Raw genomic sequence first — 13,923 nt, forward strand, 5'->3', positions numbered from 1 at the left:
GAATAATGTTTGTTTTTTTTAAATTAACTTTTTATTTTGAAGTAATTTTAGGTTTACAAAGAAGTTGCAGATAATACGGAGAGTTTCCATATACTCCTCACAGTTTCCCTGTTGTCATCTTACGTTACTGTGGTACATTTGCCAAAAGTAAAAGACCAACATTGGGACGTTGTTATTAACTACACTCCAGACGTTATTTAGATTTCAGCAGTTTTTCTATTAATGTCATTTTTCTGTTCCAGGATCTAATCCAAGCTACTACATTGTATTTATTTGTCTCCCTAGTTTCCTCTGGTCTGTGGCAATGTATTAGACTTCCCTTTTTTCATGACTTTGACAGGATTTTCCCCACACCCCCCTTTTTTTTAACCTGCTCCAACCTTCTGAACTTTGACAGTTTTGAGGAGTCAGGTCATAGCTCACTGCAGCCTCGAACTCCCAGGCTCATGCAATCCTCCTGGCTCAGCCTCTGCCAAAATTCTTAAGCAAAAGAATCTGGGCTGTGCATGGAGGTTTCATGCCTGTCATCCCAGCACTTTGGGAGGGCAAGGCATGAGAATCACTTGAGGCCAGAAATTTGAGACCAGCCTGAGCAACACAGCAAGATCCTGTCTCTATTAAGAGAAAAAAAATTAGCTGGTCTGGTGTTGTGTGCCCATAGTCCCAGCTACTCGGGAGGCTGAGGCAGGAGGATCCCTTGAGCCAAGGAGGTTGAGGTTACAGTAAACTACGATCACAACACTGTACTCTAGCCTGGGCAGCAAACTGAGACCCTGTCTCAAAAAAAAACAAAAAATAAAACCAAAAAAAGAATCTGATTACCTAGTTTGGGTTAGGTGCCCTTCTCTAGGTCAATCAGCTGTGGCCAGGTGTTTATTTTCCATTCTTATGGTAGAAACATGACAGTTGGGGGTCCATTAGCCCTTGAGTTGGGCAGATATTTCTAAGAAAATATTAATATCATTATAACAAACATCTAATGAGCTATTGCCATGTGCCAGATACTCCCCTATGTGTTTTACAAGCATACTTCATTTTATTGTACTTTGCTTTATTGCAGTTTGCAGATATTGCTTTTTTTTTTTTAACAAATTGAAGGTTTGTGGCAACACTGCATTGAGCAAGTCTATCAGCATAATTTTTCTAACAGCACGTGTTCAGTTCATGTTTGTGTGTCACATTTTGGTAATTCTCACAATATTTCATACTTTTTATTATTATTATATCTATCATGGTAACCTATGATCAGTGATCTTTGATGTTACTATTATAATCGTGGACACCACCAACTGTGACCATATAAGACAGTGAACTTAATTGATAAATGTATGTGTTCTGACTGCTTACTTGATCAGCCATTCCCACATCCTTCTCCTTCTTGAGCCTTCCTATTCTTTGAGACACAAAAATATTGAAATTGGACCAATTAATAACCCTATACTGGCCTCTAAATGTTCAAGTGAAAGGAAGAGTCTCACATCTCTCACTTTAAATCAAAAGCTAGAAATGATGAAGCTTAGTGAGGAAGGCACGTCGGAAGCCAAGATAGGCTGAATGCTAGGCCACTTGTGCTAAAGAGTTAACCACATTGTGAATGCAAAGAAAAAGTTTTGTTTTGTTTTGTTTTGTTTTAGAGACAAGGTCTCACTCTGTTGCCCAGGCTGGAGTGAGGTGGTGTGATCATAGCTCACTGTACCCTCGAACTCCTGGGCTCAAGGGATCCTCACAAACCTCCCAAGGTGCTGCGATTACAGGTGTGAGCCACCACACCCAGCCCAGAAATTGGTTTCTTGAGATGGAATCTACTACTGGTCAAGATTCTGTGAACATTACTGAAATGACAACAATGGATTTGGAGTATTACGTAAATTTAGTTGATAAATTAGTGGCAGGGTTTGAGAGGATTGACTCCAGTTTTGAAAGAACTGTGAGTAAATGTGGGTAAAATGCTATCAAACAGCATGGCATGCTATAGAGAAATCTTTCATGAAAGGAAGAGTCAATTGATGTTGACTATTTATTGTTGTCTTATTTTAAGAAATTGCCACAGCCACCTCAACCTTCAGCAACTACCAAACTGATCAGCCATCAACATTGAAGTGAGACCCTCCACCAGCCAAAAGATTACAACTTGCCAAAGGTACAGATTATCATTAGCATTTTTTAACAATAAAGTATTTTAAAATTAAGGTATGTATATTGTGGTTTTAGACATAATGCTATTGCACACTTAATAGGCTATAGTATATTATAAACATAACTTTTATATACAATAGGAAACCAAAAATTTGTGTGACTCACTTTATTGCAATATTTGCTTTATTGTAATGGTTTGGAACCTAACCTGAAATATCTCCAAGGAATGCCTGCTTATGGATTAGTTATTTTAAACTTCTCCAAACCATTTGAGGTAGGTATTATACATGATATTGTCCCCATTTTAAAGAAGAGGAAAACCAAACAACAAAAAAGCATAAAAGCTGTTCAAGGCTCCACAGTAATTAGATGCCAAGTCTGAGATTTAAACCGAGGCAGTTTGACTCCAGATTCTTTTTATTACTGCCATATCACATATGAGGAAACAGGCTCAGAGAGACAACATGGCTCACCTGTAGTTACAAGTTGCAGGGCCAGGATTTGAACACAGGAGACTGTCTCCAGAGCTCATTCCCTTTCTTAACTATTACAGGTAAAGAAAGGGTGATGGAGACTGGGCGCAGTGGCTCACGCCTGTAATCCTAGCACTCTGGGAGGCCGAGGCGGGTGGATCGTTTGAGCTCAGGAGTTTGAGACCAGCCTGAGCAAGAGTGAGACCCCATCTCTACTAAAAGTAGAAGGAAATTAGCCGAACAACTAAAAATATATAGAAAAAAATTAGCCGGGCATGGTGGTGCATGGTGTAGTCCCAGCTACTTGGGAGGGTGAGGCAGGAGGATTGCTTGAGCTCAGGAGTTTGAGGTTGCTGTGAGCTAGGCTGATGTCAGGGCACTCTAGCATGGGCAACAGAGTGAGACTCTGTCTCAAAAAACAAAAAGAAAAAAAAAAGGGGGGTGATGGTGGAGGCATCCCCTGTGATAGACCTCAAAGGGTGGATAGGATTGGGAGAGGCAAAGATGAGAAAGGAAGTCAGTTCAGGTAGCAAGAACAGAGAAGGACCTTATACTACCTACACATACCAATCTCCACAGCTGTCCCTTCTGGAACAGATCAGACATAAATTGTTTTCACCATGATGAGAGGGAAAGCTTAGCACCAAAGGGTTTCCTGGGTCTACCATTTTATACCCTAGTGAATGCAATGTTCAGTGTTTCAAGCCCACTCCTGAATTGGAGAACTTCATGTGTCTGGACACTGTTAGGCCTAACTAGGGCTGAGCACCAGTGCTGGAGAGACAAATAGCAAGGGGTGCCCAGGGCCTATGGCTGGGCCTCCGTGGGGCTATTTGCTGAAGGGTTCCCTCATCCCTAAATGTTTCCTTTCTTGGGACTCCTGTGGCAGAGGTTGATGCCACTTTACAGCCTCCCAGGAGCTTAAACCCATTAGTCTTTGCTGAAAATTGGGTTTTGCCCCTGGTAATCTTAGATCTTAAATAAAGGACAAAGGGGCAAATTGCTTCTAGAAAGATTAAAGCAGTAGGGTGAGGCATCAGGTTTTCCAAACAAGACATGGTTTTTGTATACATTATTCATTCTCTTTTATGCAAACATGAAGATATCTTTTTCAGAAAAGAATACAATGACCTTTTGGAATATCGTTCTTAAAAACTCTAGGTAAACCAGGGTGGGGACTCACACCTGTAATCCCAGCAACTCAGCAGGCTGAGGTGGAGGAATGCTTGAGGCCAGGAGTTCAAGACTAGCCTGGGCAACATAACTGAGATCCCATATCTTAAAAAGAAAAAAATTAGCCAGGCATGATGGCAAATGTCTATAGTACCAGCTGAGACAGGAGGATCACTTGAGTCCAGGAGTTCAAGGCTGCGGTGAGCTATGATCATGCCACCGCACTCGAGCCTGGGTGATAGAGTGAGATTGTATCTAAAAAAATATATAAAAATAATGATAATAATAAAAAACTCTAGGCATAAGTCCCTAAGAAAGAAATTTCTGAAGTGACTTTATTCTTTTTTCTTTAAAGTGAGATTCAATTTACATACCATAAAGGCTACCCTTTTAAAGTGTACAATTCTGGCTGGGTACGGTGGCTCATGCCTGTAATCCTAGCATTTTGGGAGGGTGAAATGGGAGGATCACTTGATGCCAGGAATTCAAGTTGAGTTCCAGACCAGCCTGAGCACCAGGAGACTTCGTCTCTACAAAAATAGAAAAATAGCTGAGTGTAGTGGTGTATGCCTGTAGGCCCACCTAGTTGAGAGGCTGAAGCAAGAGGATCACTTGAACCCAGGAGTTTGGGTCTGCAGTGAATTGTGGTGATGCCACTGCACTCTAGCCCAGGCAACGGAGTGAAACTCTATCTCAAAAAAAAAAAAAAAAAAGCTAATGTGTACAATTCAGTGTTTTTCAATATCTCTACAAAGTTGTGCAACGATCACCACTTTCTAATTGCAGAACATTTTCATCACCCTAAAAGAAACCATGTGCCCATTAGCTGTCAGTCCCTATTTCTTTCACTCCCAGCCCCTGACAACCTCTGTCTACTTTTAGTGGGTGAATGGGACAATTTTCAATTTATTTCTGATCTTTCTCTTAAAAAAACACATCAGTTAATATCTGGCAGACTACTTTATAACACATGCTTTAGACAGCACATTTACAGAAATCTGTTAACACTCCCACAGAACTTTGTCTTTTGAAAACAGCAATGTCTCACTTGGTGGTGCACAGAAGAGGGATAAATTCAATTAAAAATTGGAATTTCATCTAGGAGAAGTTATCCGTTATTGAAAAATTATAAAAGCTGTATTTGTCAGCATAGTGAACATAACTGTCAATGTAAGGGTTAATAATCTGTTAGTTGGCCAAAATAATAAAAGAACCTAGTTCTAAAAGTTAATGTGATATGATAAAGAAAAGACAAGAGATCTTTCAACTCCTGAATTCATTCTTCAGAAAATGAAAAAATATAATATTGATGATAGTGCACTGTGAGTAGAGGGAGTATCCAAAAATGATTTGAAGTAGCTAAATTTTTTTTGGATTAGTGGCTTTTTCTAGACACATCTTGAGTTATTAACATTGTTTACAGACAAAGACTTTAAAAAAATATTCTAGGCCGGGCGCGGTGGCTCACGCCTGTAATCCTAGCACTCTGGGAGGCCGAGGCGGGTGGATCGCTCGAGGTCAGGAGTTCGAGACCAGCCTGAGCAAGAGCGAGACCCTGTCTCTACTAAAAAAAAAAAAAATAGAAACAAATTAGCTGGCCAACTAAAATATATATAGAAAAAATTAGCTGGGCATAGTGGTGCATGCCTGTAGTCCCAGCTACTCGGGAGGCTGAGGCAGTAGGATCGCTTAAGCCCAGGAGTTTGAGGTTGCTGTGAGCTAGGCTGACGCCAGGGCACTCACTCTAGCCAGGGCAACAAAGTGACACTCTGTCTCAAAAAAAAAAAAAAAAAAAAAAAAAATATTCTAGCTTCCAAAATACAGGAAAAAGTGGAAGTGAAAAGGCTTCTCTCTCTCTCTCTTTCTCTCTCTCTCTCTCTCTCTCTCTCACACACACACACACACACACACACACACACACACTCACACACACGGAAGGAAAAGGGAGGGGACAACTCTAGAGAAGTAGTAGAATGCCTTATTTGGGGGAAGTGTATTTTTTTCTTCTGAAGGTAGAAACTCTTAAAGAAATATGATGGGTTACTTGCTGCATAGATTCCATCAATTTTGTAAAATTTTTTTTGAGACAAAGTCTTACTCTATTGCCCTGGTGAGCGCCGTGGCATCAGCCTAGCTCACTCCTGCCTCAGCCTCCTGAGTAGCTGGGACTACACGGTAGACTGCAGTACCATGCCTGGCTAATTTTTCTATTTTTAGTATAGACCTGGTCTCACTCTTGCTTAGGCTGGTCTCAAACTCCTGAGCTCAAGTGATCTTCCCGCCTTGGCCTCCCAGAGTGCTAGGATTACAGGCGTGAGCACCACACCCAGCCAATTTTGTAAAATTTTTAAAATCCTCTTTTTCTATTATTTAGAAAAATGCAGTTAAGTCTTATGTTGCACAATAGGTACAGTCCTGAAAATCTGACTAAAAATGGAAATTTGGGAAATGAATGTTTGAGATGTTTTTCTGACTTAAAAAAATTAGAATTACCTCTGGGTAGAATTCTTCTGAAAGGTAAAATTCTGTATCACTGTACTTAGAATGCAAATAAAATCATTACACCAGATATTTTATTTCAAAAAATTGTTCTAAAGTTTTTCACTCTTCTTGTTGCTTTTTCTTTAGGGCCAGGATCCTAAAGTGAAATAATGGAATATGATAAAAGATGAGAGAAAAATATGTATAAACAGAGCTGGGTTTCTCTTTCACTGAAGTATTTCCCATCTGGGGTCGAAGGATTGGGGAATCTTGAATTGCTGACCACTTATGAGTGTCATGTTTTAGGCACTTCCTTTACCATATTTTCTCCAGGTTTTATATCTTGTGTCTCCATTGCAGCTTTGTGATGGAGGAATGAGTTCATAAAATCAGCAATATTGAAATGTAATTTAGAAATAATTTAATAGAATGCGGCTGTTCTAGGCATGAAACAAAATTAAGCTGTCCTCTGTGTCTCTCCCTTTCGGAACTTATGTTAAAAATAGGTGAAAGATAGTGTGTTAGACTTCAGTTCAATAATCTTTGGCTTCCAAATAGAATCCTTCCTAATAGAAGTAGAGGTACTGACATTAATCAATAAATCCACATGTGGATCAGGTTTCTGTAGAGATGTCACTTCTCTTAGTCTCCAGGTACCATGGTCAAGATAAGCTGGTTCACTGTTCGTGCTGATTCCCAGGTCTGAATCCCAAGGAAGTGGGAGTTATTTGTCTAAGAAATAATTTAAATTTCTGGAACATTAGCTTTTCCACCCTCATTCTGCTGAGACATGACTTTTACTTTTTTGACCTTTCAGATATGGTGCCTGTGGCACTTCCTTGCTTATTGATTTATTTAAATAAAGCGTGGTTTGCTTTCATTTATTTATTTATTTTTGAGACAGAGTCTCACTCTTTTGTCTAGGCTAAAGTAAAGTGGCATGATCATAGCTCACTGCAACCTCAAACTCCTGGACTCAAGTGATCCTCCGGCCTCTGCCTCTAGAATAGCTGGGACTACGAGCGCATGCCACCACACCGGGCTAATTTTTCTATTTTTGTAGACACGGGCTCTCACTTTCGCTCAGGCTGGTCTCGAACTTCTGACCTCAAGAGATCCTCCTGCCTTAGCTTCCCACAATACTAGGATTACAGGCGTGAGCCACTGTTCTCATGCTTTTATTTTTTTTAATGCCCAAGTTATGGGGGAAGACGAAGGAGTAATAAGGTTGAGAAGTTTATTTTGTTCATCTGATTTGGTCCATTAACTGAAGTCAGTAACTTTCAATCCAGAAACTTACTGGAAAAAAAAATTAGTGGATATTTACCTAATCTGGGAATAGGCAAAGTCTTTCTTGGCATTATCACTAAAATAAGAATCCTAAAGGAGAAGATTGATGGATCTAACTGCATTAAATTTAAAAACTTGTGCATGTCAAAAACATTATAACCTAAAATTATAAAGCAAAGTTAATTTAAACATATGTCTTCATCATACCTAACAAAGGGCTTTTATCCTTAATATATAAAGAGCTTTCACAAAGCCATAGTAAAAAATACAGGCTGAGAACAGAAATAGGTAATTCACAAAAGAAGAAATAACAAATATCACATTAATGAACAAAGTGGCCATGACCCAGTTCTAGTCCATGAGATATGAGAGGCATATGGAAGGGAGGGGTGGCTTCTGAGCAGGTTGTTTTTCTGCTTGTGGATGTTGTTATATCAAGATGTAAAAGCTGGAACTACAGAAGTCATCTTGGACCATGAGAAGAACCAGCCTTAGAATGAGGTTGTCACTGAAGGTGGCAGAGTGAAGAGTTGGAAGGAATCTGGATTTTTGATTACACCATTCAGCCAATGATTGTATTATGCCCAGAGACACCTTATTTCTTGATTTTTTTCTTCTTCTTGTTTTTGTTGTAAAACAATAAATTTCCTTACTGCTCAAGTTTATTTGAATTGATGTTATCTGTTACTTGCAACTGAAAACATCCTGATTGATATAGTACACTCAGAAAAAAATAGAGTTCAGCAATCTTTCTATATAGAATTTTGTTGTAGCATAACTCCCAGGGAGAATGAGGGAAGAATTAGGACTCAGAGGTTGTCCAAAACAAAATGGACCTCCTAGAATTTGAGTAAGTGAGAAACTGATAAAAATAAGTTTTGGTAAAATTTTCTTTGATTAGAACATGATAGAAGGAAAGGAATTAAACATTTTTCTTCTACAACTACTTAAGTCATTACCACTTTATATTTTTAAAATTTTTCTTCTAGAGAAAAACTTAATTTTGTTTGACAAAATGTTCAAGCAAATACCGTTTTTTATTTTTAAAATTTAAAAGTAACTCATTCATTATTCTCTAAAATTTTCCTCTTCTCTAAAACCTTCCAATACATTTGTTTTGAAGCACACTACTGAGAAAGTATTCACAATTATAACATTTTACTTTCACGTATCTAAATCTATCAAGTAACCAGACTTTGATTCAACATAATTTGTTCATGACATTTGTATAGAAGTAGATAACTTCATAGAAATCTATCAAAACATGATGAAAAAATTTATTATTTGGTTAAAATTATTAGAAGAATGGTTCAGCTTTAATATCTTCTTTATTTCTTTTACAAATAGTAGAAAAATCTGTAATGTGAGGTTATCTAATTTCTTTTGAAATTCCTTAACTTCTGTAACTTGGCTTTTTGATAGTTGTTAGTATAATTTACTGATAATTCCTTTTTATCATTCACAAATATAGCTTGAGACCTTTGCTCAGAAAAGAAAGCTCAGGTATTAATTAACAACTTTATTATTTCAAGGTTGAGTTCTCTACCTATGTGAGTTTTCAGCTATGAATTATAGCTGTGGTAATTACCATATATCTTTGTTGATAATTTTAGTTATACTATTTGTATTTTAAATACTCTTTTTTTCATAACTAGTGATTTTAAATGTCTGGCATTTGAGAATTACAGTGTTTCTGGACTTTGTTTAAATGTGGAAATTTAAAACTCTGTGTTAATGATAGGAGGCATTTGAGGTGGTTGTATGTGGCACTTCTCAACCTTTGTCCACAACCCTCTTATCAGTTGTATTGCCACTGTTGGTTTGAAATATTGGCACTTTTTATCAGTAACAAATTACTGGAACATTCCTCCTGACACTTAATCACATTACACTGACACTGCATGATGGCTCATGACTCCCAGTGAAAAAGACTACTTTAGTAGTCATTATAATGCCCTAGGAAACAAGAAACAAAACACAAAAAATAAAAGTCCTTCTCCCCACCGTACTGAAGAGTAGCCTTTGTCGGTGACTCAGCCTTTACCTCTCTATGCCTCAGTTCTCATGACATACAAAATGAAAACTACAAGAGGTAGTTTGTGAAAATATTGGTAAGTTTAATATTATTGTTTTGAGAGCCTCAATTCAATAAGATAGGGTGGAGGGCCTGGAGAAGCAGAGAGGGATTCAAATGTTGAGGGCCTGGAATTACAGGCTGAGGAGTTGGATCGTGAAATAATGGAGGCTTGTAAAGATTATTGAACAGGGTAGTAGCATAATCATCGATATCTGTGTCTTGGGAGGAAAGCTGGCAGCACTGTGTAGAATAGAGGAGAGAGAGATGGAAAATATGAAAAGTTAGGAGAGTATTGCAAAGGTTTAGACAAGAGATGTTGATGATAATCCGTGGAAGTTGGAAAAATGGGACCAATTCAAGAGGTAATGAAGAGAATCGACTGTAGAAGCAATATGATTTGGTTGGATATTGGGGGTGAGGATATCAATGGGACTTAGGTTTCTGGTCTGAACAGCTGAGGATGTTGCACCATTAACTGAATGAAAGCACAGGAATTGCGTGTGTGTGTGTGTGTGTGTGTGTGTGTGTGTGTGTGTGTGTGAGAGAGAGAGAGAGAGAGAGAGAGAGAGAGAGAGAGAAATAGGTAAGGGGGGCAGGGATTAAGAATGATTTTATCTTGTTTGAAATGCCTGTGGATACTACCTGAGTGGTGCTTTCCAGCTGAACACTTACACTGGGTCTGGGGAAATTTCATCGAACAAAGGAATACTCTTGTAATGAGAACAGCTCATTTTTATAGCGCCCCAAAGGTAGTTATTACCTCGCCAGCAGTAAAAGCTTGATTACAGTCCCTGACTGCTGACTGTGTGCAGTTGCCCTTGGTTCCTGCAACTTCCATAGACAAAATGATAATAACTGTGATTAATTATCTTGTGGCACAATACAAAGACTAGATGATTTATTGTAGTTTCCAGAGGGCGCCTGCAAGGTTCCTCGCTGGGCCCTCAGGCAAGGGAACTGGACAGCTCCTTCGGTGGCCTTCGGCCCTTCCCGGATCAGAGCCCGCCAGCCGCTAGCTGCCCCAGCCATGTGGGTCTTGGCCTTCGTGCCCTCCCTCACTTAGGTGCTTCGACCTTGGGCACAAGGCCTCGCCGTCCCTCTTCATCGCTCCCCGACCCGGGCCCAAGCACGGGGAGGGGGCGGGACTGCTCCGAGACCCGGCCCCGCCCCGCCCCGCCCCGCCCCGCCCGCCGCCGGCTCCCTCGGGCCGGCAGTGAGGTGCGCGCCTGCGCCGGCCCTCGCCTCGGAGCAGCCATGATGGTGGGTGTTCTCCGCGGCGCCGAGCCCCGGGCGCGCGGTGGGGGCGGCGGGCTTGGGGCGGGCGCGGAGACCGCGCCGGCCTGGTACTAATGTCTCCCTTTGTGTCTCCCCCATCCCATCCTCTCCCCCGGCGTGCCGGGCCCGCCGACCCCGCAGGAAGGCCTGGACGACGGCCCCGACTTCCTCTCGGATGAGGACCGCGGAGTAAGTTCTGCCTCCTTCGTGTTCGCAGGGCCCTCCCGCCCCAGCCGCGGCCCCCGGCTGTGGTCTGGGGAGGGGTCCCCGGCCGTGCGGCGTTCCCTCCGTGTCGTGCCCCTTTCGGTTCCTCGCCGCCCCGCGCCCCGCCCTCCTGCAGCCCTTCCTCCCTGGGGGCCGGTGTGATTTCGGGGGGACCAGCGGCCCCTCTCTTGTCTCCTGCCTCCTGTGGGCCTCTCCCCTCTCCTGGGGCGGGGTGCAGAACGGGATGTGGAAGGGGAGGCGGGAGCTGGAACGCCCCCACCCTTGCCACTTTGGGGCTATGAAAACCTATCCTCAGACCTTCCTGGCGGCACCCTCAATTTTCTCCTGGTGTGGATCTCTCAACCTCGTCCTGCCCGCTCTTCTCTCTCTGTATAAAACAGATATGGTACGGGCTTATTCTAAATTACCCTTTTGCAAAGGAATTTTACAGCCGTTGAATCACAACTCTTCTCCAGTGCCCTGCCAGATTTTGCAAAGTGCTGGTAGCCCAGGGTATCTTTACTTTTACTAATATCCAGAAAAATCGACATCTATTGCAGGGTTTCCTTAGTGTTGGTTTTTTCCCCTTAGCTTTTTTGAGATATGATTGACAAATAGTAATTGTATATATTTGAGATGTACAGCGTGATATTTTCATATACATTGTGAAGTGAGTACCACAGTCAAGCTAACATACATCGCCTCACCTAGTTACCATTTGGGGGGAAGAACACTTGAGATCTACTGTGAGCAAATTTCAGTATATGTTGTTATTAAATTTAGTCACCATGCTGTACATTAGGTCTCCAGAACTTACTCATAACTGAAAGTTTGTAACCCTCAAACCCCAGTAAGTACCTTTCTGTACTTGGTGTCCTTTTGAGGTTAGTTGCATTCCACTTCAGAAAGGCTCCCATTCCTCCCTCCCATCCCCATTCTTTTGACTGAAACGTGGTAATATAGGGCCTGGTACAAGTGAGCACTTGAAAAATATTGATATGAGATAATTGCTGCTCAGCAAGGTTCCATGCTTCCTTCGCATTTAACAGCCTGCACTTTAATTTTCTGTTTTACTTTTTGTTATCCATCTTAGATAATGTGAAAAACACATGTTAGTGGGTTTTTGATAGATGATAAAGTATTGTAGGGTATTATTGCTGTCTGTAATATAAGATGAGGCAGTTAGTATGAACTGATGACCTTTATGAAGCTTTTAAATAATAAGAAAGATGCAAAGGGTGCTGCATACTTTTATAAACGATAAATTAATTTCTCAGTTTACACAAAAGCATTATTTAGAATTTCTGGTTATTGCAAAAGCATCATATAGAATGTCTAGTTTCTAAAATATTTAGTTTCTAGTGAATTATAAATAAAATGTATGTGTGTAAATGTGTATATGTATCTTCTGGGATAAGACAAGAGAATTAGATGAACATTTATAAATTATATTTTGGATTTTAAAACGGGAAACCAGAGTTATTTAATAAAATGAGATTAATTGATTATAGCACAACTGAACTGATTTTTCCAAATATAAAACATATATGGTCTTCTTTATTTATATAACAAGTTTGTGTCTTATTTTTGTGGCCTATCAGGAAAAGCAAACAGGATTTGCTCTTGTAAAATCTGACTAATGTTCAGTAAAAGCATTAATTTTTTTGAGTATTTATGTTGATGTTATGAAAAGTAAAGTATTTTATGGTGAATATTTATATGTTCATGGCTTTATGCCTTTGGTAAGATTTGCTTATGGAACTGGAAGCACTTAAGTAATGTGTCCAGAAGCTTTTTTCATGTATTACAATATTAAAGGGAAAGGAAGACAAAGAGTTCATCTGACCAGGAGATTCTTATAGAATCCTGTAGACAAAAATTTTAAAATGAAAATGGCCAAAACATAATTAACTAGAAAGCTTTTATTTTTATTTTATTTTATTTTTGAAACAGAGTCTTGCTCTGGTATGCAGGCTACATACAGTTCCCTGGCATGAGCCTAGCTCACAGCAACCTCAAACTCCTGGGCTCAAGCGATCCTCCTGCTTCAGCCTCTTGATTAGCTCAGACTACAGTTGCGCACCACCAAGCCCGGCTAATTTTTTTTTTTTTCTATTTTTAGTAGAGATAGGCTCCTGCTTTTCCTTGGGCTACTCTCGGACTCGTGAACTCAAGGATTCCTCCTTCCTCAGCCTCCCAGAGGGCTTGGATTACAAGCATGAGCCACTGTGCCCAGCCTTAGAAAGCTTTTAGAATGCAATGATGAATATGTGTACATGTCCAGTTCTTCCTTATTTTTGACCTATGGAACTGAGTGAATCATAGTAATTGTAGCCAGGCACTGTGTTAACCATTGCATAAGCATTGTTTCATTAATCTCTCGTCATTCCTCTAAAGCCTTTGGTATCCCCCCCCCCCTTTTTTTTTTTGAGACAGAGTCTCACTCTGTTGCCCAGGTTAGAGTGAGTGCTGTGGCGTCAGCCTAGCTCACAGCAACCTCAAACTCCTGGGCTCAAGCAATCCTCCTGCCTCAGTCTCCCGAGTAGCTGGGACTACAGGCATGCACTACCATGCCCGGCTAATTTTTTCTATATATATTTTTAGCTGTCCATATAATTTCTTTCTGTTTTTAGTAGAGACGGGGGTCTCGCTCTTGCTCAGGCTGGTCTCGAACTCCTGAGCTTGAACAATCCGCCCGCCTCGGCCTCCCAGAGTGCTAGGATTACAGGCGTGAGCCACCGTGCCCGGCCTAGTATCCCTGTTTTTCATATGAGGAATCAAAACCTTAGAGAAACTAAGTAGTCTGAGGTCACA

The 13,923-nt window shown here is 40.7% G+C and overlaps 1 protein-coding gene across 3 annotated transcripts in view; it reads left to right on the plus strand.

The window, feature by feature from the left end:
* SNX6 (sorting nexin 6) overlaps positions 1–13,923 on the plus strand; it is a 101,433-nt gene that overhangs the window by 25,984 nt on the left and 61,526 nt on the right. For 2 of the 3 annotated variants that reach the window (XM_045568853.1, XM_045568863.1), the window contains 2 exons: positions 2,039–2,140; positions 11,047–11,094. Coding sequence is in view for 1 of the 3 variants with exons in the window: in XM_045568845.1 (XP_045424801.1) it covers positions 10,885–10,890; positions 11,047–11,094 (54 nt within the window). In the remaining 2 variants the exon portion in view is untranslated. Of the gene's footprint in view, positions 1–2,038; positions 2,141–10,825; positions 10,891–11,046; positions 11,095–13,923 lie in introns of those variants that run through there. The other variant, XM_045568845.1, reaches the window with a different exon arrangement.

This window comes from Lemur catta, chromosome 1 (assembly GCF_020740605.2).
Source record: "Lemur catta isolate mLemCat1 chromosome 1, mLemCat1.pri, whole genome shotgun sequence".
Taxonomy (NCBI): Eukaryota; Metazoa; Chordata; class Mammalia; order Primates; family Lemuridae; genus Lemur; species Lemur catta.